This window comes from Tetrahymena thermophila (genome assembly GCF_000189635.1).
Source record: "Tetrahymena thermophila SB210 genomic scaffold scf_8254446, whole genome shotgun sequence".
Lineage (NCBI taxonomy): Eukaryota > Ciliophora > Oligohymenophorea > Hymenostomatida > Tetrahymenidae > Tetrahymena > Tetrahymena thermophila.
In genome coordinates, this window is record NW_002476226.1 from 181,820 (window position 1) to 208,347 (window position 26,528).

General features: G+C 25.5%; 3 protein-coding genes across 3 annotated transcripts; 1 reads left to right on the forward strand and 2 right to left on the reverse strand. All coding sequences in view use genetic code 6, as the record gives it.

Moving 5' to 3' along the window:
* Positions 1-1,351: 1,351 nt before the first annotated feature.
* On the reverse strand, positions 1,352-3,684 carry TTHERM_00492810 (hypothetical protein; the record flags this gene model as incomplete). The annotated part of the gene is made up of 5 exons (XM_001023173.1): positions 1,352-1,424; positions 1,673-1,771; positions 1,836-2,204; positions 2,409-3,304; positions 3,385-3,684. The coding sequence occupies 5 exons, from the start codon at positions 3,682-3,684 to the stop codon at positions 1,352-1,354; spliced, it is 1,737 nt and encodes a 578-aa protein (XP_001023173.1).
* Positions 3,685-4,521: 837 nt separating this feature from the next.
* TTHERM_00492820 (cyclic nucleotide-binding domain protein) lies at positions 4,522-8,712 on the forward strand (the record flags this gene model as incomplete). Its single annotated transcript, XM_001023174.2, has 5 exons — positions 4,522-4,725; positions 4,817-7,109; positions 7,178-7,573; positions 7,707-7,972; positions 8,032-8,712. The coding sequence occupies 5 exons, from the start codon at positions 4,522-4,524 to the stop codon at positions 8,710-8,712; spliced, it is 3,840 nt and encodes a 1,279-aa protein (XP_001023174.2).
* An 843-nt stretch (positions 8,713-9,555) lies between these two features.
* TTHERM_00492830 (dynein heavy chain 7, axonemal protein) lies at positions 9,556-26,041 on the reverse strand (the record flags this gene model as incomplete). Its single annotated transcript, XM_001023175.3, has 37 exons — positions 9,556-9,642; positions 9,697-9,822; positions 9,885-9,958; positions 10,016-10,557; positions 10,609-11,359; positions 11,412-11,636; positions 11,688-12,273; positions 12,392-13,060; positions 13,115-13,241; positions 13,307-13,791; positions 13,854-14,432; positions 14,492-14,647; positions 14,703-15,143; positions 15,196-15,775; positions 15,831-16,306; positions 16,368-16,684; positions 16,754-17,144; positions 17,195-17,687; positions 17,742-18,314; positions 18,377-18,468; positions 18,539-19,055; positions 19,112-19,541; positions 19,615-20,376; positions 20,433-20,631; positions 20,695-21,432; positions 21,483-22,039; positions 22,095-22,185; positions 22,241-22,698; positions 22,750-23,230; positions 23,286-23,829; positions 23,901-24,639; positions 24,742-25,108; positions 25,160-25,279; positions 25,384-25,524; positions 25,590-25,703; positions 25,772-25,864; positions 25,961-26,041. The coding sequence occupies 37 exons, from the start codon at positions 26,039-26,041 to the stop codon at positions 9,556-9,558; spliced, it is 14,202 nt and encodes a 4,733-aa protein (XP_001023175.2).
* Positions 26,042-26,528: the final 487 nt, after the last annotated feature.

Consider the following 26,528-nt stretch of genomic DNA (forward strand, 5'->3'; position numbering starts at 1 on the left):
ATTCTCTTATTTTAAGGAATTTTGCACTGGTAAATAAATATGTTTGCTGTATTATTATGTTAATTATTATTAATGAAATTATTATAATAATTATGAGAAACAGGAATGATGAAAAAAGATAGACTGATAGATAGATAATCGATAATTAGATTCTCTAAATTTTTTATTCTTTGCTAATAATATATCAAAATTAGGCTTTATTTATTTGGATTGAAATTTATTTTTAATAAGAAAAGTTATAGTAATTATTAATTTGTTTTTTTTACTTAAATTCATTACTAATTTTAATAGTTGTTTTTAATTCTCCCTTAAATAAAACCTTCTTTAAGAAATTAGATTAATTCATTCAAAGTAAACAATAAATTCATTTGTTTATAATTCATAATCTTACTTGCTACGATTACAAAATATAAATAAATTGCCATATCAGAATTAATAAAGATGTTAAATTAGAACTCGAAACACCTTTCACAACATATTAATTTTTTAAAGTAAATATAAAATTTTTTCTAAAATACACTTTTATGAAATATAATTTGTTCAAAATTATCGCAGAACCATTTTATTAAAATAATTTTTTCTCAAAAATAGATACAAATCTATCTAGTATTTTATTTAGTTGTGAGTTTATTTTCCAAATAAAAGCTTTTACAAAATAATTTTTTAATCAGTAAGTTGCTAATATGATTAAGATTGATCATGCTTGTAATTATGGTTATTTTAGAGAGTGTTAATGTAATGATAGACAATAATATGCATTAAATGTCTTAGGCGAAATAGAAAAAGCATATTTTTTAATCATTAAATAAATTATTGATAAATTAAGGAAATACAAAAAATCTATCAAATTTATATTTTTTAGTTATATTAATTATCTTTAGTTTTTCTATTTGTTTTCTCTTTCAACACGAAATTATTTACCATTTTTTAAATTAAATTTAATGACTTAAAGAACATAATCGAAAATAAATTCAGATGTTATTCGAAAAGAAATATTTATATTCTAAATCTTTTACAAAGGATTTTTCTTTTAATGTTAAAATTAATGAGTATGTTAGGGATTTTTTTGATTATTATTTATTTTACAATATGAGATTACAATTACTCTTTCTTAATATTTTCCTTTAAAAAAATCAATTCAATTAAGAGATTAATTTGAGTTTATATAATATGTAAAATCGACAAATCTTTCTAATTAATTACATTTGCTATTAGTAAATAAATAATTAGACAGAACCACCATCAACTATTTTTAATGTAAAACTATTCATTTTAATTATATTAAACACCAAATGCAAAGTGGTCTAATTTTTTCAAATCTCAATAGATACATTTTGAAAAATTTTATTATTCACTTTTTTTTCTTTGATTAAATTTCTTCGAAAATAGCTTATTAATGTCTTCTAAATAGCTTTAGTTCTTCTCTATATTAATATTAATATAATTATTTTGAAATATAAGTGATTTATTATAAATTTATAATAATTTTAAAACTTTTCAAAAAATGGATTCCTTAAAAATTTTGGATTATTAAGAGCAGATTTTGTTAGAAATTGAGTTTTTATTAATTTACACAGCCAGCTTATACAGAAATTATCTGTAAATAAAAATTGCATTAAAAAGGCTTGAAAAAAAAAATATTTAACAAATTGAAATAGATTTTTTAATTTACTCTTTGAAAGAATCTTCTGGAGTAGAAAAGTAAATTGTATTCAGTAATTCTGATACTTTTGTATAGTATTCTCCCTGTTTCTTCATATCTCTAAGAATTCTTTTGATATATCGGAATTAAATATAAACACTTCCTTTAAACTATTGGAAGAATGAATTTTTACTTTTAGTAGTCTTTGATTTCTCTTGTGTGCTAATTCTATTTTACATCTCCTACCGAATTATTATTTGTATCAAAGCTATTTGATATTTTTTTGTTACAGATATTCTCAGTTTATTCCTTATTTTTACTTGAATTTTAATTTCCATTTAACTGTTAATTTTTTTCATAGAGCCTATTATGAACATTGTCAATGTGAAATTCAGATAATTCTCTGCTGTGCTTGATGTAAGAATTTTTTCTAAAAGGTGCTTCTTGAAGACCCTAAGAGGGATAATTTGACATATATATTTTTTATTTTGTTACTATTCTCTCATTTTTTATTTAATCAGCTTCTTTTAGTATTTCTACAAGTCCATACTTCTTTTAATATCTATTTTGAAAAATTTTTAGTTATGTTATTCATTAATGAATTTTTCAAAATTTTTGGTATACCGTAAAAATTCATATATTGACACTAATAATTTAATGCTCTTATTTAAGATTTTGAAAAATCTTAGCATATAATAATGGATAAAAAGTTGTGGTATCTTAGCATATGAATCTTTACTTTAGATACATATAATATTATGTTTACCTGTAGTTTTCAATATTTTATAAAGCATCTATTCTTTCTTTAATATGGTGATTCAATTCTGGTTCTTCTAGCTGATGAATTAAATTTGTTTTTTGTATGAAATTACATTTGATTTGTTTATTATTTTCATCATCATCTAGAATATCTGGCTCATACAATTTTTTTCTCTTTTATAATACTTATTAATGACTCAAATTTTTCATTGCTACTTCAGCCATATCTATTATATCTTATGAGTTTTCAAATTATAGAGCTTTTTCTTCTTCAAGTCTAAAAAAAGTGTTGGAATGATATTTCTCTCTTTTACCTGAAGATGATTTATTAGCTCTCTTTACTGTTTAAGGATTCGATATTTCAGGCTCGTAATATTATCGATGATCTTGTTTATCAGCTAGAGCTAATGTGTTTCTATATGAATTTAGTTATTCACTAATATTTTGCTTGATTTAGTTGTCAGCATTGTAATTTATTTGTGTATTTTATTATTCATTATTAAGCTTATTTTAATTAAAACTATTATTTTGTTGTATATTCATTTATTTCTCTAATATTGAAAAGCTGTCAATATGCTTAGAAAAACTATCACTTTTTTTTCTGTTTGTAAGAGAACCTGCATTATGTTAGTCAATTTAAGAAAAAACAGTTGTGTTTCTGTATCTTGAGGTTTAAGGCTCTTCAAAAGGTTTTTAAAAATTTTTATTTTTTTACCTAGATGTTAAGCTCATTGTCTTATTTGGCTAAAAAAAAGCTAAAGCATCTTCATTACCAGTAGATATTTTCATAAGCTTTTTTCTTTTAGCTAAATTTACATTTTCGTTGATGTTTATATTATATAGCTTAGATTCATTCGATTCTGCTTATCTCAATGGACTTAATTCTGATTTTAATTCATCTTCCTAAAAGATAATTATTTTTAATGAAGTATTGATTATAAATTTCAAACAGCAGTATAAGAATAAGGAATATATTTGAATACTAGATTTTGCTTATGGCTTAGAGCTTTTTTGACTTTTTAAATTGTGTCTATATAAAATGGTTCTTATTTAGGCTCATATTATGATTAGGAATAACTGCTTGTAGAAGAAAATACTGAATTTTCAGCATACATAGTACTCCTGAGTTAAGAATTATAACATTTTGACTTATTTGGTTTAAAGTCTTAAAATGTATTATTTATTAGCAACTAATTAACAGCAAATGTTTTAGGAATTGGAATTAAAGCATCACACTGTTATCTTTTTCTCCTTGGAGTAGCCTATAGAGAATTAAATTTCATACAATTAAAATAACTTAATACAATTAAATCAGATTAAGCGAAAAAAATTTGGTTAGAAATATCTTATTAACCAAATTATATGACTTTATTTAGATTACTAATAATAATTCAATGTATTAAGTATTTGTACTTGATTAAAATTTTTCAATTAAATATTATATTAATATCAAGAACGATTATTAACCAATCAAATCTAAAATTAAAATTGATTTAATACAATAATATAATGCAAAAATACAATTCAATTGTAAACAAAATAAAGATAGTAGCTTTATTTAAACTTAAGAAATGTTTAAAATTAAAACAAAACATTCTTTTATATTAAAAAATAATAACTTTTTATATATTTGAATTATTAGTATCTATAAAGCATCAACTGATAAAAATTTAATTTTAACAAATTCTATAAGAAATAACAATGAATTCAGAAAAGGCTCAGAGCTAAATAATTAATAATCTCAACAAATTAAATTCAATAAAACAAAAATTAAGACAAAATGACCTTATTATTCCTCACTAGCATAATCTATATCTTATATATTTGTGTAAATTTTTAATTAACTTTCATATCAAAAATTAATTAAGTGGAAAGACTTTTTATTTACTTACATAAATTGTATAAACTAAAAAAATAATATAATTCATATATTGGACATATCGCCTGATTGATTTGATTAATTGATTGGTTTTTTGTTATCTTAATTGATTAAAGTAAAAAGCATAATTAATTAAAAAATATCGATTAATACTAACTATAATAGTTAAATAAAAGCTGTTTGTAAATATTTCATTATATTATTTTTTTTGTTAAAAAAATACTCATAGAGAAATTTAAATATGGAAGATAAATCTTTCTAAGGCAGTCAAATGCATCTCCGTAAGTCTAAAGGTAATGAAGAAGTCTTTAATAGCTAAGGCATTCAGTAAGATCTCAGTTCTCTAAGTAACGGTGATGCGATCCACTCAGATAACTAAAGTAACATTTAGTAGCTGCAATCTCTTAATATTTACAATCTTCAGTAAAAATTCTTTAATGCAGAAGTAATTTTCTTTAATAAAATAATCATTGTATTTTTTTAATGGCTGTAATAAAGATCATGTAAGTGATCACTTATAAAAAATAAATATAAAGGAACACAATTAATTGAGCAATTAAATGAAAAAGAATCAAAGCGAAGAATATATTCCTGTTATTGATTCTGCAGTATTCAGTACCACAAAGATAAAGAATAAAAGAGGATCTGGATAAGAAAATAGCTTTTTTAATGGGTAAGGCTAAATTACTTAAAAACGTAATTCAATTCGTAAATAACCAAGCGAAGTGCTTTCTATTCTAAGTAATTAGAATTTGAATTTTCTAAATTCCAACAATCCTAAAAATGAATCTAATTCTTAAAGTAGTGAATTTATTTAGTCTTAATTAGCAAGCGTTAATTAAGGAAAAGCCAATTTTCAATAAAGTTAGCAATCATTTAATGAAAAAAAATAATAAAAAAGAGAAAGCATCCTTCTCAATAGTAATAACAGCAGTATTAACAATATAAATTCTAATGGAATGGCAGTTAGCTAAAATAATAATAATAATTAAATAATTAACTTGTAAAACTTAAGCAATCTGCAAACAAACAACATAACTACAAATGGAATAAATTTTAAATAAGAAAGTAGCTTTGTAAATAACATGATAAGTGCTAGAGATTTACCAAACAATAATGTTTTAAATACAAGTCTCAGTAATTTAAAGCCTGTTTCTAACACAAATAGCACACTAAATGTATAAAAAATGGCTTAAATTCTACAAATTTAATAGTAAAAAGAGTAAGCTGTTTCATAGATTAAAAAATTAAACTCGATTTAGAGTAAAAAGTTGATGATTCAGCAGTAGTAAGAAATACAACAAAGAATAGTTTCAAGTATGATTAATAACAAAAACACGATATAAAGCAATAAATTAAATAATGGTTAATTTTCGGTAATAAATCACTCTCAAATAAATACAGAATAAAAGTAAAATTAGAATATAGAGTTTGATGAAATATATGCTTAATCAAAGGAGATGATTAACGATCTTTCATCTCTTAAAGAAAAGACAGTTTAAAAGGGTAAAAATGTTTTGTAAAATATTTTTAGAGTTTCAATAATGATAATTAGCTTAAATTATTTTTGTCTTGTTGATTATTTAAAAAAAAAAAAAGCTATTTCAGCATTAGGGTTAGTTAACTTTATTTTTTAAATCGTGAGTCTTCTGTGTAATATTTTAATAATTTAATATTTCTTGCTAAAAATATTTAAAACCCTTGAAGGAAATGCTATGAGTTCAACTTATATTGATATTACTTGTCTCATTTTTGGTCAACTTGAAGTTTTTTTCACATTTGTTTTTGCCCAATATGATTCATAAGCTATGAAAATAATTTATAGTTCAAGCGAAATCTCAAAAAAAAATTTTACTTAACACTCTTAGTATTTAATCTTATTATTTGATTTATTATGCTTTTTAGTCGTTTTACTTGAAATTATATGGTCGATTGTTGATTTTTCGATAAATTCTGCATTACTAAACATCATTAGAAGTCTTATGCTATTCAAGCTTTTAAGAATATTAAGCAGTCTTTCTGCTCTTCATTCCCATTTTTTCAAAAGATAATATTACTATTAATACGAGATGTTTCGTATATTAACAACGGCAACTCTCCTCATCTTAACGTTTACAAATCTCTGGTGCGCATTGGCAAGCTATTACTTTTAGGTTGCTAACATGCAAGAATTTCAAATATTAATTACTGCAAATATCCCAAATGATGATTATAATCAATAATTTTTGTTTTTTTTGAACAAGGTAATTGAGAACACCTTCAGTATCTATACAACTCTTGAATCCGATGATAAGCATTTTGAATAAACTTTTTTGATCTCTTTACAACATATATTTATAGGAGTATTTTATATACACATGTTTTAGTCTTTCTTCACATTATCAAAGACTATCTGTGAGTTTAATAGAAAAAAAAGACAAACATAGATAGATCTTATTGAATACTCAAAAAAAATTAATCTTGAAGACAGCATACTTGATCAAAGTATCCTTTATATATCTAATTTGCCTGATAATCCTAATAAATATAGTAATTTTAACTCGCATACAGAAGCTCTGAAAATTCTTCCACGCTCTTTCAAAAATTAAATTGAGGAGTACTTCGAAGAACTACTTTTTGATTAAATCCCATTTCTCTCATAATTTTAAACATCATTGAAGAATAAAATATATTCTTAAATTGAAGAAATAACCTATCTACCAGATGAATAAATCATAACGGAAGGTTAAATAGATGATAGCTCTCTATACTTTATTATTGAAGGCGAAGCAAAAGTCTTCTATCAACAGAAATTAGACTCAAAAGCTTTCCATACTTTTAAAACTTTAAGTAATTTATATAAAATCTCTCTCATATTTTTATATACTCAAAAAAATTTTTCATCTTTTAAATAATAGAAAAGCTAGATTATTTTGGAGAGATAAGTTTCCTAACAGGATAACCTAGGAAAGCTAGTGTAAAGTCTATTGGCTATTTAACAGTAATTAAAATATAAAGAAAGACTTTGATAAATTTGATATAGCATCATATACTTGATTACTAAGCTTTTTGCATGATGAGAGATTAAATTATGAACAATCAAAACTATTCCTTCATAAATTTAAAATGCTATATTTGCGATTAGCATACACATCTAGCATCTGTTTGTCCTTTTGCTCATTATAGAATGGATTTAGTATCTTATGTCAAAGCATATTACTTAGATTCTAAAGATCAAGTGAGATAGTCTTTTGAAAGAAAGAAAAAAAACAGCATAAAAGCAGTCACTTGTTTAAAAAAAATTCAGAGAGCAGGTAAAAAATTATTTTAACATAAGAAAATACACTTATTTTTGTAATTAATTAGTATATTAATTTGCGATTTTAAACATATTTTTTATTTATATATTTTTTAAGTTGTTTAATTTGTCAAATTATAATGATTTAGTTAGTGGTATCTTAGAAGATACACTTATCCAGGGTATTCTATCTGAAGATTATAGTTCAGATTTGTAATTTGATGAAGAAGAGTTTGATAAAAAGATATACTATGATAGTATCCTACTTTCTTTAGAATTCTCAGAGTAAGAAAAAGAAAATAACCTTTAAAATAATCTTAGTAAAAGACCTCCTTCTTAAATACATGTATCTAATTTACCTATGACACCTGATAGAAGAACAAGTTCAAAATAAAATGTTAAAAATGGATCATTGGTAAATTATTGAAAACGAATTATGATTTTTTTAAATTGAATAAATAAATAAATTTGTAGGTAGCAAGTGTAGAAGAAGACATAGAATCAGGACTGAATTCGAACATGAATAATGAAATAGTCTTTTCTTCTTCATCAATTAATAATAAAATTCTGCTTAAGTCAAAAACTAATCCTAAAGAAGAAAAGAATAGCCCTAAGCATAGAGCAAGTAAAGGAAAATCAGTTAGTATCTAAAAAGCTGACTCTTTAACAAACCAAGGAGGATCAAGATATAGCAGATCTCATTTCCACTAGCCAGTAACTCTATCATCCATTTCTCATAAATCTTCAAAGGAAAAAGATGAAATTCCTTACTTTTTATCTAGAGATGATTTAAGCGAAAAAGTATTTAATTTTGCAGCATATTTCCCAGATAGTAATGCTAAAAGTATTATTGAGAGTTTTAATAAAAGCATAAAGCTAAATAGCAAAAATGAAATAATTTTTAAGTAAGGGTCATTAAGTAGCTAAAATTTTGACTTTCCTAACTAGCTTAGCTCAATTTAAAACCAGGTAATTGGGTCTTAATTTTAAAAGCAATTATCGTTCTATTCAGTACCAAATTATGGATAATCCATACAAAATTATTAATAAGCTCAAAGAGAGCATTAAGAAAAAGTACATCGTAAATTAATTGATTAAATTAATAACAATAATTTTATAAGCTACATTGATAATGAAGAGTTATTTTTTAACTGAATATTCTGACTACATTTATTATTTAGTTATATTTGAGTATCAGAAATAATAAATACATTAACAAATTACAATAAAATCCAAAGTATAAACAATTTAAAGTTAAAATTTTGTTTAAAACTTTTATCAATATATTTGTATTATTAATTTTTATAAATAGATAGAATAATTTATTTAAAAAAGAAAGATAAATTAGAGTAATAAATATATTTTGTTAGATAAATTATTTTATTTTTATTACAGATAGTTAAAAATGTTTGTGCAAATTAATTTTTGATTTCTAGCTATACAGATAAGAGTTTTTAAATTTATTATCATATTTATTTTTTTATTTTTTTAATTTTATTTTAATTTTGATATTTTGTTTTTTTATCTAATTATTCAAAAAAAAATTAAATGAATAAAAATAATTTGTTTAGATATGATTTTATTAATTATTTGATTTTTAAATTGTATCTATTCATTCAATTAGCTGAGAAAAATTATGTTTAAAATATTATAATCTTTTTTTTTGTATGTTTTACAAATAGGAATAGAAAGATTAGATTTTTATGAAAATTAAAGGAAATATATTCAATATTCTATTATTTTTTACAGTTTAGTCATTAGGTATTTTTAACAACCTTGATTGATTGTATTTATTAATTTTAATAAATAAAAAATAATTGATATTTTTATATAATTTATTGAAAATGACAAATTAAATAAATAAACATAAATTGTATTTATTAGATTCTATTTATTTATTTAGTTAATTAATTTTTATTATTTATTTAATTTTTTAATTTATTACTAAATATTACAATTCAAAAATTTATTTATCCAAAATTGGTTTTTATTTTTTTTTCAATCATTAAGCTAAGAAAGAAGTGCAACACCTCTCTTTACCCAATGAGATTCTTATTTAAGAGTCGGCATATCAATAGCAATAACCTAAATTATATTATTTAATTTAATAAAAAATTTATTTTAAAAGTTAAATATTACAAAGTTAGTAGAGTGGCCTGTTGTGGATAATGTTCCTTTTCTTTCTGAAGTTTTGTATAAGGGACATTTGAAATTCATAAAATGCATTGATTCTGGTTTCTTTTCTACTGTAGGAATAAACCAAATCTATATTTTATTAAAAATATTAAAAAATAATCTTTAAAAATGTAATTTTGAAAATATCTTACAATAGGCATGTCATAGTATATAATTTTGGGTTCTTACTCATCTAAATGATGTTTTTCATAATTCCATCTGGCACCTATGATAATTGTACAAATAGTTTAATTATAAAAGCTGATATTTAATAAGAAATTACCTTCCAAATATAATCCTTAGCAATATACACCTCTATCAGGAACAACTTATGATCCTTCTTTGGTATCAATAATTTCAAAATCAAAATCAATTATATCTATAGGTATAGTTTTTTAACGAGCATAGTTTTGTCTAATACCAGTGAAGAAACTTTATGTGAAGAAGAATCCACTCAGCCAGAATATTTTAGGTGTTCCATTTCTTATCCAATCTTAGAACATTTCGACTCTCTTTATTAAGTCTTTATGATAGCTCATTAAAGGCTTTAATGAGGGATAACTTTTTTAGGCCCAACTCTAAGGGATAAGGTTGTTTAGTAAACTCTCTGATACATTATCTAATACATTTGTCATTACTTTAAAACCTTAAAGTGCTAGTATTAAGTCTTTTAAGCTTTCACGAATAATATTTAAAAGATTATTATAACGTAGGACTTCTTGAATTAGTACTGTGTTCATTGATTCAAGATAATTTATTTTAAATTTTTCACTAACTAGGTTAATGTTAAAGTTAGTTGGAAGTGTGTCAAGTAGCTCGTTAGCTCTTTAATAGAAAAAAAATTAAACATTAAACGATATAAATATTTTTAAGTACCTTTCTAGGATTTGCTTGTTGATATCATCACCTTATGCCTTGCTAGCAGATGATTAAACAGAAATAAGACTATTTAGAATGAAAGTTCCTTCGAATTTAGCAGAAGTTATAGCAGCATTTTGATGCAATCCAAAAAGCTCAGGATCATTTATATCTGGTAAATTATTAATAAACTCTATTGCGTTGTCTAAAGTTTCTATTTCTGACATTTATAATGGGATATAATATGACTCTACAGAACTAAATCTGTAGTCTTCATCGAGAACAGATTGATTGTAGAAATCGTTAAGCATTGAGCTTAGTACTCTTCTATCCCAATCATCAGTTACTTTACCTCCATAATAGCATTCGCCTGTCAAATATATTAAGGCCTTAAAGGGTATATCTTCATAATCATTTAGCATGGATTTTAGCTGCCTCATTGAAATACGGAAATCAGATGCATTAAAATCATAGTAAATATTCCAACCAATAGGACCGTATCTTCTTCTTTCTCTTATGATTGAATGGAAGAATGTTAAACTCATAAATAATTTACGCCATTCATCCATCTTTTCACATTCTGAGAAATATTTTACTTCTTCTTTTGTTGAGTTTTAATTTGAGTATAACTATTACACATTAGCTTTAACTCCCTTTGGTGGATCTTTAGTCATTTTTATACCTTCCTACAATAAATTTCTAGGGAATTAATCTGAAGACATGGAGGTTAGCCATAGTCTAAAATCTGGACTCAAAGTTCTATCTTTATCTAAAAAAAATTAATCTCCTTAATAAAATGATCTCTTAATTAAAAATTTTACCTTTTTTATTTGAATTTAATGATATTTCTTCAACAATTTCTTCCAAACGTGGGAGCCAACTAACTGCTAAATGGCAATTTTAAAGTAAGCACCACTATCCTGCATGCATAGCCTCTCTGATATTTGTTTCTGCAAAGTCTCCTTAACCTTTACCAAGAGAGACAAAGGTTATATATTTTGTTTTTTCTTATGCGAATTTTTTTAAATCTTCTTAAGGATCATCACCTATTTGATTTAAGATGAATTATATTTTAAAGCTTAAATATTAATAAATACCTGGTGAAAGAATAAAAATTAAAGGAATATGGGCAGCAGATTCAACAAAACAGTCATTTAAAGTTATTATCAAATTGCTGACATAATGAGAACCCATTTCTAAAGAAATAAAAGTTCTAATTTATTCAACAAATAAGTCTGGCCTTAATACTCTAGTTAGCACTAAGCGAGAGAAGTTAGAAAGCTATCTAACATATTGTGGAGCATCTGAAATATTAATGGTACCCATGTTATCTATGTAATTGATGTAGCTATCAACATTATGCATAATCTCTGTAGCAACATTAGAGTGATTTTTAACATTATTCAAATGAAGTATTGATTCCCACATCTTTTCAGAAAAGTACTCAGGTTTTGGGTTAGGATATTGAGATATATGGATAATCTTGCTAGATAATCCACTCAGTAGTAATTTCATTTCATCTGCATCGTAAGGATTATATACTTAATTACATGTTAATGTTAGCATCAAAGAAAAGAGAAGTTTGTGCTTGACAAAAATAGATCTTTGCATTTCAAAATAAATACATTTTTTAAGACTGTCAATTAGGTTCTTTACTCTAACTTCAATTTTTTTAGGTGTTGGCTTTTAAGTTAAAAAAAAATTTATTTTAAAATTTTTTAAAAAGCTAAATTAAAAAAAATTCATAAGAAACTTCAACAATATTTTTCCAAAAAATTAGTTTTATTTATAAAAAATTTACCTTTTCAGCAAGTTTAATAGATTTTTTATACACTCTTACAAAGAATTCAAGTGAAAATTGATACATAGGATCTAAATTGCTAAGTTGCAATATAGAGAAGTAAATAGCAGATGCCATAGAAGCAACTATTGAATATTACTACCTCATTGTAACAATACGTTGTTCAGTACTTTTAGATTCAAGTACTCTTTGTTAGATTTCCTCTGAAGTCTTTTTAGAAATTTTAAGTTGTTCAATAAGTTCTTCAGACTCTAACATTTTATTACCTGGAGTTTCTTTTAATATTTTCAAAATATTCTTTTCTATTTCTGCAGATTTCACTTTATTTTCTGCTGACTCTTCCATTAAACGGATCTTTTCTTCTTCTAGATTAGGATCTTCTTCGCGTGCTAATATAGAGAGCATTTAATCACTCATAGCTTCAGGAGTGATAGTGAAATTGAGTAAAGTTACCTTAGTTAGTGTTTCAGGTGTATAATGAGGATTAGGTAGAGTGCATATCAAATAAAGACGGAAATTAGGGTTATATTCTATAGGCTAAGCACCAATTTAAATGATTTTTTTACCTGCCTATACTGTAATATTACTTTTTATTAAAAGAGAATCAAAAATAGGATCTAAAGTCTCACCAACACCCAATACCATTAAAGCTTTTCCATGAATGATTGCCTACAAACAAAAAAAAAAATTTTTTTATTTTAATTCCTTGGTATTTTAATTTACTTATTCGATAGTTTTTTCCATGTATTTTCCAGGTTTGAGAGAAACGAAATTCTTTTCATCGGTTTTGGTTTCAATTCTTTTTATAAATCTTGTTGCTTAGCTTTAAGGATCAATTATAAGTGGCCAGCTAGAATTTTAATAAATTAAGAAAAAAAATTTAATTTTTCATTTAAATAATCTTGATAATATTACTTCTCAGTGTTGTACATAGTGATAGCATTTTCCTTAGATACATCATCAAGAGGTAATCCATGTATAATCCAATCTTAAATCACTAGAGGGTCTCCCATCCTTTCAACAAGTGAGAAATTCGAACTGCAAACAATATTTTATTCACGTACTGCAGGAATCCACTTTTCAAAAATAATTCTTTTTCTATAAGCTCCAGTGAAAGCACCTAAATAACTGATGCTGCCTACAGCTAATAAAATATCTCCTAATAAATTCTCTATTTACTCTCCTAATTACACAGAGCTTTCTGACCAACGAATTTTTTCTCCTGCCAAGCCTTCTGTTAGATGTAAAGCACGCTTTAGCTTTAGTTCACAATCGTTTTTCTCTGCAATAAGTTTTTGCTTCTACATATTTGCAGCATTAAACTTATCCTTCAAAGCTTAACATTTTGCTTCAACAGCAGTCAAAATTTCTCTCTTCTTTTGTAATTCACTATTGGCTTCCTTTATTTTAAAAAGTAACAAAAATAAATTAATATTCAACAACAACTTTTATTTTTTTATACATCTAATTTTTTCTAAGCTTCTGCTAAGTTCTATCTGAGAGGAAGAATCGATTTGTAGACAAAGTGATATTCGAAAATAGCTCTTACCCATTTACAAAGACCTTCAGCTGCTTAGGAAGCTTTAGCAATTAAATTAGGTTTGAAATTTGGGTTCTTTTTTAAGAAAACTTCTAATTTTGCAATAATCTAGTCAGGAATATTATCTTTATCAAACTTTTCTAATCTTTTCAAGAAATCATTTGGAATAGATAAAAGTTTTCTGGCATCATCCCAATAATCTATTTCTCCAGGTTTGTCTTAGCTCTTTTTACCTTTTTAGTTGGTTAGTATACATACAGCATCCATAGTCATTTTAATTAAAACAGGTGGTTTCTAGAAAGATTTCATTTCAATAAAATCGTTAGTCTTGAGAGTTTTAAGAGCTGCAATAGCTTCTAATAACATAGGTTCAGCACCTGATAACTTTTAATTACACTAATCTTTAATATTTTTAGCTATATCAGCCTTTTCAGCAGTTTGTATTTCATCAAGTTGCACAATTTCTCTTTATTTATCTGCTTCTATTGTTTCTTATTCAACCTATTTTTTTATTCATAAATAATTAATTTAATCAATGAATAAGATTGAGCAAAATATACCTATTTCATAATTTCTTCAGTTTCTTGTGTCTGCTTCTCTAATATAGGTTAAATTTTTTCAAGTTAAGCCTTCATATTATTAACTTCTAAAGAGCACTCATTTAGTTTTTGAACACCATTTGTGTAAATTTCTCTCTGCTAAATAAGTTCATCAAGCTATTAAAAATTTAAACAACTTACAATCAATATTAATTAATTTAATTTTCTTTACTTTTTTTTAATAGACATTCTTGAAATTACTCAAAAGCTTCATATAAGAGATAGGAGTAACATAATAGTGTTTACCAGTCTCTTAAAGATATATTTGAGACATTTTTGTAACTGATTGATGGAATGAAAGACATATTTCTGATATACTTTCAGTTGTTTTAGATTCTAAGTGCAATTCTTCAGCATCTTTCAAAATTGTATTCATAGCCACTTCTTAAAGAGCACTTCTGGACCATGGTTAAACCCAAATTGGCGAAGTACAAGAAACAAGAGAAGGGAAATTTCTTAGTCTTTATCTCAATTTTTCACCAATTGGTGAAAGGCAAAGTACAATGTGAAGATTTTGTTTGCATTTATTGACAAAATATTCCCACAGTTGGAGTGTATTCAAACTTAATTTATTTTTTTCGGTAGCATCTTTTAATTCGCTTAATAAATTTTCCTATTTTAAATAAAGATTGATTTTAATCAAATAAATATTTCAAAGCAATTACTTTGTCTTCTGGAGGATACAAATTAGGAATTTCACCAATGTTTAATAAGTTATTTATATCTTCTAAGAATCTTTCATCTATAATTTGTGAATCTGAAATTAAGAACACACCATTATGATCCTTTATAACTATTTCTTTAAGCATATCTCTAATAAATTCTAACCAATTATCCTTGCCAAAGTCCTTATCTACTTCAACTTCGTATATGTTATATGCTTGGATGTAAGTTGCAAGACGAGTTAATGTATGACTTCCAGCTCCTCCTAATCCAATCAATAAACCATGACTAAAAGGATTAGAAATAATTCTGCTTATTTTACAGAGCATTCCTATGGCATCATCGAATAAGATAATATTTATTTTTTTCTTCATTTACTCATTATAATCATCTATGTAATTAAGTGCAGCTTTTCTAACTTTTTCCTTTTGCTCTACTTCGTGATAAATATTATTATCTAAGAAATTACAAAAAACTGGGAAGCTTCTCCTTTCAGGACCTAACTCTTTAGGATTACCAGCCTCATCAAATTCTATTACTGGTTATGACAAAATAACTTCTGGATACAAGATATCTTAGATGCTTTTAATGAAAAAATTCAAAAATAAGCTATAATAAAACTTGAAAATTATTTTACTTAACAGAAAAGTTTTCAACTGCTACAGTATCCAACATTTTTTGGAATATTCCCTTATCAACATCATCTACTAATCTATCACTATAAACGCAATAACTTTCGTGAGCCCATAAACGTAGAAGTTTTATTTTATTATCAAATGTAGCCTCATATTGGGTAGAGGGCACACTGAGCAAACCCTAAACTACTTTCATTAAGTCTCTCAAATTAAAAATGTAATGAGATTTTTTAGGTAATGGCAAAAATGTTGAAGATATTTGCTTATGAACTTAAATGATAGTATTTTTAAAGTTTTTAATCATAAATTTAACTTTATCAATATAGCTTTCAAAACCCCAATCAAGTATTTTCTCAACCATATAGCTGAGAGTAATTTCTTCCATCTCATTTAAATAAACTAGATTGAAATTTCTGAGCAATCTCTATGACAAAGCTGGTCTTCCTACACCCATAGCAGCAGTAAAGTGTATGTCAACCTGTAAGATAAAATAAAAATTTTAAATAAAATGATTATTTTTCAAATGAAAATAAATATACAATTTTATTAAATTCTAGTGTTTTTCTATCATACCATCCTCCAAATCCGAACCACTATCTTACTAATTCTAAAGGAGGTTAAGCACCATATCTTTCCTTATTTGGCATATTTAAATCATCAATAAAAATAATATTTGTTCTTCCAATGAGAGGTCCATAAACACCTTTTCTTCTTTTCTATTTCTCTAATTTACTTTCAAGGATATCTTAGACTTAATTACAATTAGTATTAGCACTGAATGCTGTTATTGTTGTAATGTAATTATCACCTAAATCATTCAAGAGGAATTTTTTCATGATAGACGTTTTACCAGTTCCTGTTTATCAAACAAAATATTTGGCATAAATTAAAAAGTTTTTTCAAAATTATTTATTTATTTATTTACCTGTCTTACCAAGGAAAAGAGTAGGGAAAGAATGAATAGTCAATACATTTAAAATGTAATGGTGTCTTATACTATCTGAAGTAGGGATAAATATATCATGAAATTCAGTTTCTCTAGGAATTCTGTATTCGACGTTTCCCTTCCACATATTCCAATTCTTTTTTTCATAATCATAGCTAATTTCAAAAATATTATTTTCTTAAGGAGGGAAACCACTGCTAGAAATAGACTTCAAATCTGCAGATTCTTTCACTTTTCCTATTAATTCAAACATCTTTTTGCTAAATTTATCTCTGTCATTTTAATTTTCTACTACACAACCACAGCTCCATACAACAGCCATAATAAATGAACCCAATATTTCTGCCCTATCCTTATCATTTAACTAAATCTAAAAAAAAAAATTAAAAAAAACAGCCTTTCAAAATTTTGTAATTTTACATTCTTTTTCTTTTTCAAATCATTAGAAATGTCCTTTCCTTCAAGTTTAGCAGCTGCTATTCTAGCTTCCTCTCTTTCTTTTTCTAGCTCTAAATCTTACAATATTTGTTACTTTGTTTTATTTTTATACAAATAGCTTTCGAAAAGTTTAAGACAATTAGTAGCAAGCCACTAATCACTGCAACTCATTACTAGCTTACATTATCCTGAATATAAAACAAATTCCAATATAGGTTTAAGAATTAACTTCATCAACCCTTAGAATATATCTAAATGCTCATATGTTTTTAAGAAATCAGAAAGGTTACAGAACCATGGGTCAAACAGAGGTTCCCAGCCTAAATCTTTTGATTCCAAATAGACCATACCACATCTGGAGACTGTAGCAGGTGAAGCTTCAAGCAAATCTTCTACCTCAAAAATAATACTCATTTATTCTGTTAATTTGATAGTTTCACCATTTGATAAACAAAGCTTTTTATTATCATCCAAGCTTTTAATTATAAAAAAACTTAATTTATAAAATAAAAATAAATTTTTTAATTACACAGTGTTCATATTTTCAATCCATAATGCATCGACAGGTCCATCAAATAAAACCCATTAAAGATTTTAATTCTTTTCCTCTTGGCATTCTCTAAAGATGATAGCTGTAATACCATTGTGCCATTCTCCTGAAGCCTCTTCAACATCACCATAAAGCAGTCTGCTTGTAACAGATTTAGGATTTATAGGATGTATTCTAACTTTTTGATGCTCTAATTTATCTTTCATTTAAATAAAAGGACTGCTTGGAATAGTGACTTAAGTTTGCAGTAAAGAATGTCTTCTTGAATCTTTTCTTTCTAAAATTATTGAATTTCTTCCTTATTGTGTGAAAGATTAGCGATGGAATTATGAATTTCTATTCTGAGATTGATGGGAAGCTGATGTATTTAAAACATTTTTAGGAGAGTTTGCATTAGCAATTGAAGTATTAACTTCATCAGCTTACTCTTCTTTTTCTTCATCTATTTAATCTAAGCTTACTCTACCTTCTGATTCATTTTCTTCTTTCCATTTCTAATATGAAATTTTCAAGCTTTTCCTTTCTAATGAAGATGCAAGAGTATTTAGAATTCTATTTTATAATTAACAGATATAATAATTTTTAAAATGAAAAAATGAAAATAGTATTATTACGTGCTTTTTCCTGAGTTAGTACTACCTACAACCATCAAACCATGTCTAACTTAAATAGTTTCATATAACTCTATTATTTTTCTATGGAATCTCTAATAATTAATTTTAAATTTAATAAATATTATTAAAGCATATTCTATTAAAAATATATGATGAATTTACATCCTTAAGAAGGAGATGTTTTTCCTTAACTATTTCTTTGATAGCTTCATCGAGTTCACCATAATCTGCTTCATCTGGTTTTACATCAGGGAAAAGATCTGAAATAATTGCATTAAAAAGTGGAACATCTTTAGATGTGAACTTAGGTAAGTTACAATCACTAATAGCTCTCAAGATCAACAAACTTTCATCTTTTTCAGGGAATGATCTTTTCAAAGCTCCTGCAGCAAGAATAATAGCTTTAACAGCTCTCATACCAAAATCATAGTGACTTTAAGTAGATAGTTATTCACTTGCAAGCTTCAAAGAGGAAGTAATTTTTATAGATAAATCTCTGGCATTTACAAAACCATATGAATAGAGAGATATTTCAGTGATCATAGCATAATTTGGAATCATCATAGCTACTGGTCTAAATAAGGCTTTAAGATTATCTGGGAGTTCACTACGTCCTTAATAACCTGGGTTCATAGTAATAAAGACAGCGCAACTTATATCCAATGGAATCATAACTCCTCTATTTTATAATAAATGTACGTTTTATATAAATCATTAAAAAAATTTGCAAATTACTCGAATTAAAATGATGTTTAAGCATATTTTGAGGTGCTTTATTTAAAAATAGCTGTTTATATAGTCAATATTTATTAGGCAATGACTGATAGTACTTCAAGTTCTATACGATTAAACTCATCAAAACAAGCCCAAGATCCACAACTGCAAAGTCCTTTGAAGAATTTACCCATGGCAGTGTAATCAAGAGCATCTGAACAGTTAAATACAACACAATGCTTTGCTATAGCTTTAGCTAAATCCTTAGTAGTTTCTGTCTTACCTGTACCTGCAGGACCTTCTGGAGCTCCACCAAGATTTTATTATAAAGCAGACATAAGTGTTCTGTAACACCTGTCTGTTAAAGGAGTTATAACTAATCTTCCTTAATTACCAAGATACTCATAACCATATTTTCTAGTCGTATTTACCATTTTTACCTCAAGGTTGTCTTTTTAAATTTATAAATTTAAATTTTATATAAAATTTTAATTTAATCAATCAATCAATCAATCAATCAATACCTTTCTCTAAATAGTATCTCATTTGTGCAAGCCATTCAAATTCATTAGGATCTTTTACGGCCTAATCTATCATTTGCTTAACTACATCTTTAGCATGTACTTCTATAACAACTAAAACTCCGAGAGTTATTCTATGTATTTTTGAAATATCACCTCTTACTAATTCGACAATTTCTAATAAAAGTCCATTTAATTTATTATAGTAGGTATTTAAGGAGTTTGCATCAACAGGCATTTACATAATAGCTTCAGTTACACTTTAAGTCCATAAAGCTTAATCTGCTGTTACTATCAATTGTGAAGGCCAGTCAAATAACCAGCGTTTACGAGGTTTTTAAGCAAAATCTTGAAGAGTTTGAATAAACATCTCTTACAATGTTGTTTTCATACTTTTTTCTATTTCAAAAAGCCATTCTTCAACTCCTCTAGGATTTTAATCTTAGTCTAAAGGATTTATGTCTTTATTGAATCTAATGGTTTCTCCTTCCAGTGAATTCATGTGAGTAATCATAGCATTATCTTAGAAAGTTAAATTTTCAATACCTTCGAAGCACTTAGGCATATGGCGCTAGACAGCACGAGGCTCTCTTGTTTAAGCAAGTATAGAAAGAAGCTCATCATTTGATAAGAAATAAAAACGAGGGAAAGCTGCTCTCTTTTTATTTAAAAATTCATTTAGTCCTTTTATTACTTACTCTAATTGATCAATCATATTTAAAAATGTTTCTTTTAGCCTGCTTGTGAAGCATGCATCCATGACAGCTATTTAAATATTATTAATAACTTAGAATATTTTTTTAATAAGTAAAAATATTTACTAGGTTATATTTGAGAAGTTTGCATTATTGCTCTCCAATTCTTGTCAACATATGAATACTTCATACCTTCTTTTTGCATAGCAGCAATAATATCTTCTGAATAGAATATAGGTTAAAGATAAGTCCACATCTTTTAAACCTTGCACCAAGCTTCAATAGTCTCTTATAATCTAAACAGAGTATTTCTCCAGTTCAAAACCTGAGTGAATCAATCATAAAAAGTTTAATCATTTTAATTTATTTAAAAATAAATATTAATTACATCGTTTTCTAAAAATTTGATATAAGGAGATGATGCAATACTTAGAATTTTGGCTATATCTTCGTCAAGCTTATCCATAATTGGTTCAACTCCTTTAAGGATAACTGTACCAGAGTCTTTGAAAGGAGCAAATTCCAATTTGATGGGCTTCCATTCTTGTTTCATCTTGTATAAAATCTTTTCGAAACCTTTTTCTTTGGAAGCAATTTCAGATATGTCTCTTATCTCATCCTTAATAAGCAAAATATTGTTTTATAAAAGCTATTCGAGTGAATAATTTGAATCATCTTCAAACTTAACTCTAATCTTTTTATCTTCTTCTTAGCATGTTTAATTATAATCTCTTATAAGCTCATTGATCTTTTACCAATGTCTCTTCATAAGAGATGTGCTTCTTAAGTCGTTTATGATGGGTAAGTATGGCTTAAAAGATTCATACTTTTGCTTTACCTTTTAAGTAGTAAGTTTAATATCAGCAATAGTTTTAAAGACACCTTTTTCCATTTTATTCAATTCATTCCATCCATCTAAAATGAAACTTGTAATTTCATCTTTATCTACTTAGTTCAATAGACCTTGCATGGTATTTTAGACCTTGAAGGAGAAATCTTTACTTAGTTGCCAAACTCTATTATAAGGTTAGAACTATTTAAATATTTTTTCAACATCTGAATAATCAGTTAGCTTGAGTTTTAGAATAGTTTCTCTTTTATTAATGATATCACTTTGTTGCAGAGCCTTTTTAAAAAATTGATTTACTATTTTGCATTAAAATAGATAATATTTACTGCGTTAATGCGGTCACCAAGATCAGCAAATTTGTAACTAACTTCATCAGTTTTTTCAACATCATTCTCTTTCATCATTATTTCCAAATCGATGCTTATACTCTTAATTTCAATAGCAATATTTTATTGATCCAAAACTAAATCTTCCCAAAATTCTTTTTCCCATCCTTCTAACTTCCTTAATGTTTTATCCTTTCTTTTTCTAACTGAGTGAGGTAGTGTATACATCTTAAGAGCTTTCTGGTAATTTTCATAATCAATCTAAAAGTGCATTTATTCGTGGAGGTCAAGCTGTTGCAAAATTTCTAATATTTTTTGCTAAACTTTTCCAAGTTCTTCAATAAGATCTTTATTGCAAAATATTCTCAACTCATGAAGTTATTCAATATTTTTAGGCTAAATTTTTAATCTATTTTTTAATGCAACTATTTCTTATTCAACTTTTTCATTTTCAACATTTATTTTCTAAACAAGCATCGAATAAATTGAAGCAGCTCCTTTCTATATACGATTATCACAGTGTATTTTAAATTCTTAAACATCAATCTAAAACATTCCTTTTTATAATTTAGATTTATCAAAATATTTAAACTATTTTAAAATAATATTTACCAATCCACAATTTGTCTTAGAAAAGCCAATTTTAAATATCATCTTTTGCTTACTTGATTTTTTTGATCCATTTTTCATATGTTTTAAAAGTCTTTTTAAATTAAATAATATTAATTAATTTTAATATTATAATTTTTATAATTTACTTTAACATTCTTCTTCTTATCTATTTCTTTTTGTAAAGATTATTATGAGAGCTCAACAACAAATTCAAATTCTTTGGTTTTATCAGCAAATAATTTAAGCAATACAAAAAATTAATCAATTTATGACTGAAGTGCAATTTTATTTTCAACTAAAAGAGGATCATTTTCATCCTCAAATATTTTAAGCTTGTTGTTTTTTCTTGAGCTTCCAATCTTTTAAGTTCTCAAACATATTACGGTCTCTAATTCTATTAATATATTTTAATTTATAACTGAAAGCTATTAGTACCACTCATCTAACGAAGGAGTTAGCTCAGCTTTGTTGTTATCTTTGTCAAGTTTAACTCTGCAATTAAGTCTGTTAGGATCAAATTAGTAAAATCTAATTTATTGCATATAATTTAATAACTACTACTAGTTTACGTTGGCTCCAGTAAGCACTTAGTCCAAAGGTATATCTTTAAAAAAGTAAAATTTAATTAAAAAGAATTAATAAAATAAATTATTACTATTGATTTTTTTAAATTCATCAACTGCATTTTTAAAATGCGAAATGTAGCTAGTTAGAGAATCTTCATACATTTAACGAGCAGCTCTTTCATAAAGCATATTAATCACATCTTAAAAGTTTTTTAAAGAACGAATAACATCATCAGATAGCTCAAAAACCTCTTATACTTTCTTTTTTTATTCTTCAGTAACTGCTGTTCTTTATGCTTCCTCAACTTTTTACTTGATTTGATTCGCTTCAAATTCAACAATATCCATAATTTCAAAGTTAGTATCATAAATCTTTGACCTTAGTTCTCTTATTATATCTTAGTATCTGTTGGTAAACATCTTTACGAAGTCTTTTAAATATAATGGAGATTTGAAGTTTGTTTCTACCATTAACTGTTAAACAAATAGCATTAATGTTTTATTAAGCTCATATAAAATATTATATCTATCAGTATTAGCAACGTGTATAGTAGAGCTCATTTTTTTAAACTATTGAAAAAAAAATTATTATTTTTGAGAAATTTAAATTAATAATAAAAAATACTTTTTTTATAAAATACTATTAATGATATTTAGTTGCTTCGTACGGCTAATTTTAAATAACTTAAGAATTATATATGCTTTATTTCTAAGAATTTCTTGTAGAACTATCAATAATATCTTCTGGTAACATTCTTTAGAATTACTGATTTTTGGGTATGATTTATTCTAGATCATAACCAACGTCAAGGCATCCTCTTTTAGTAGTTTCTATACGTGGTGTATCAATTAATGGAATAAATAAATAATCAGGTAGCATATTTTTGAACAATTTTTAACGCTCTTCGTGGTAAGGAAGAGAACTATCAAACTCTACCTTATGATTTGACCTAACAAATTCTTTTTTGATTTCTTCAATTAATTACTAAAGTAACTGTTTATTATATTTTTTTTACTTAAAAACCTCATCGTATGTTTTTCCACCAGTGATTAAAATCTTAGGGATAAGTTATCTTTTAGCATTATACTTAATAGAAGGTTCAAGCTAACAGTATGCTATAGGATCACGTAAAGGATACAATTTAAAAGTAAAATTAGCTGAAAGAATCCTTATTTTTAATAATTATGTATGAATAAATGATAAATATTCATTTCGAAGTAAAATTAATTAATTTATTACTAAATACGCTCAAGACATTCCTAAGGTAAAATAGAAGTGATTGTCACCATTGAATCAATCATATAATTATATTTTAGAAATATTTCACTCATTTCTCTGTAGTACTCAGCTGCCTATAATTTTCTTTAGAAATCTTCTTCTTTCTCATTAGAAAAACGAAGATTTACTCTAGAAACATATTTATGTTTTCCGTTGGCAGACCAAATTATTTCAAATCTATCCTTTTCAACATTATATCCTAGAATTTTGCACTCCCTCCATTCAAAGTTACCATGGTTATCAAAAAATTTAGAATAGCCCCAAATTTATCCTGTTTATTGATCTTTGTATTTTTCTAGGGCTTGCTTGGGATTCAGGTCATCGTCATCTAGATTGTAATATTCAAGTGGAAGAAAATTTCCTTGCTTAATATCTACGACTTCTTCTATTTTTGGTTATTGAATATTCATGTCTTTCATAATTATTTTTTCTGCATTTTCATTGCCAGTTAAGTAAGGACTTTATTTGCTGATATCGATAGCAGAATTTAATCTTTATTGTACCGTACTAATTTTCTTCTCTTCAGATGGCTTATAATTCCATTTTTTTTCATAATCCTCTTGCTCCAACTTTACTGTATTGTAACCAGTAATATGCTTTACTCTTTTTTTATACTCAGGTATAGTAGATTAATAACTACTTTTCTTTTTGGTTACTTTTTCTAGGTTTTTTTTATCTTTAATTATTGCATCTTGGATTGCTAATATTTTTTTTAAATTAGATTAATTTTATTCATTTTTTAATGTCCTTATAATATCCATATTTTTAAAATGAATGAGAAAATAATCAAAAAATTAATTACTTTTTGAGGTAGTTACTCTTTCTGCATTCTCTACTTTCAAAGAGTTCATAATATATTTAGCAGTGACTGGTCTTACTGAAGGTAATTGTGTAACTTAGGTAGTTGACATAGTTCTCAATGGCTAAATTTATGCACTGATAACTCTACTAAGCATTTCAACTAATTTTTTTTCTGGAGTTCCCTCTCTTTATACATTTTAATCAACTGCATTTTAAATTATTTTGCTACTAGGTGATAAAAGTTGAGTATATTATTTGTTAACTATGGTTCTTAGATCTTTAGTTAATTATGGTTTTGATTCTTTATCTATCAGTATTTTTCCACTTGACTTAGCTCTATTTGGCATTCTCTTTTCTTACTAATTATCCTAAAAATAAACACAAAAAATTAATTTTTGCTTACATTATATGTATTTTACATTTTGATCAAATGAATCTTCAGCTTCATCAATTTATATAAAATTATCTTCCTCTTTTAGCTATTAAGCAGAATCATATTAGCCTAATAAGTTTTATGCTTTTCCAGTTTACGGTCTTTGCTTTATTTTTAAAATTAATATGCTTTTTTTATTACATTCAGTAACTTTTTCTTTCTATTGTCTAATATAATAAATTTCTCGAAACTGAAAACAAACATTTTTACACTAAAAAATAAATTGGCAGAAGGTGATCTTAAGTTTTTACTAGACTGACTAATAGTAGCTGACATTTATTTCTAATGATTAGCGCTTCCATTATTGTTCTTTGCTGATTAGGCCTAGAGTTCGCTAAATGTTTTAGTTCCCTAAATTAAAGTTATTAAAACAATTATTCATCAGTTTTATATTGAATTTGCAAATGATCATTTACATCTAACAAAGCGAATAGCGGAATATCTAAAATTTTGCTCTTATCTTATTTTTTACCTGTAGCCACTACTATAAACTCTCCAGGCCTAGAAACATACTCTTAATGAGTTTACCCCTTAAAATATAATATGAAAATAGTTTTAACTGTGTCAGATTATTGATGAATTATATTATAATTATTACATGCATCATATCATTTAGTTTTTCATCATTTTATTTATTTGCTTGATAATTTTTATACTTCTCAATAGCTTCAATATGACGATTTACTTTTGCCTTTATAATTTATTTATAAATGTTAATATCAATATGCTAACTCATTTAAATGATTAAAAATGTTAATTTTAATTTTCATCAAAAAACACATCATACAGAAACATTTCTTAAGACCCTATTATTTTTATTGTTGACACTAGCTTAAGGAATTTCCGTCACAGAAGTAGATGGCTGCATGATGCTATTTTAAAAATTACTACCTTTACTTTATATATTTTATAATCTTCTTCTTAATTAATTAATTAAGGTTTGTAACTTAGAAATAGTTTATAAATATCTGTCTTTATATCTTATTATGAAATTTATGCAAATTTTTGACTGAAGAATTTAAAAAAATAACTTTTTGGAATAGAGATTTTCAAGTAAAGACTCCGTGTCACTTTTTAAATTTTAAAAATGTCAGTGAATTTAATAAAAACCTAATAATTTAGATCTTAAAAAAGCAACTGTTTTAAAAAATAATAAAATATTTTAAATAAAAAATAAAGATTTATAAAAGCTAATAAATAAATAAACAAATCTAAAGAAATAATGAATATGGAGAGAGATTTTAATATTATATAAAATTAGTAAGTTTCAAGTTAATTAAATAATAATGAAAAACTATATCCTTTCTTTACTTATTTTTCATTATTTGCTTGCTTGTTTCCAGTTTTTTTATAAC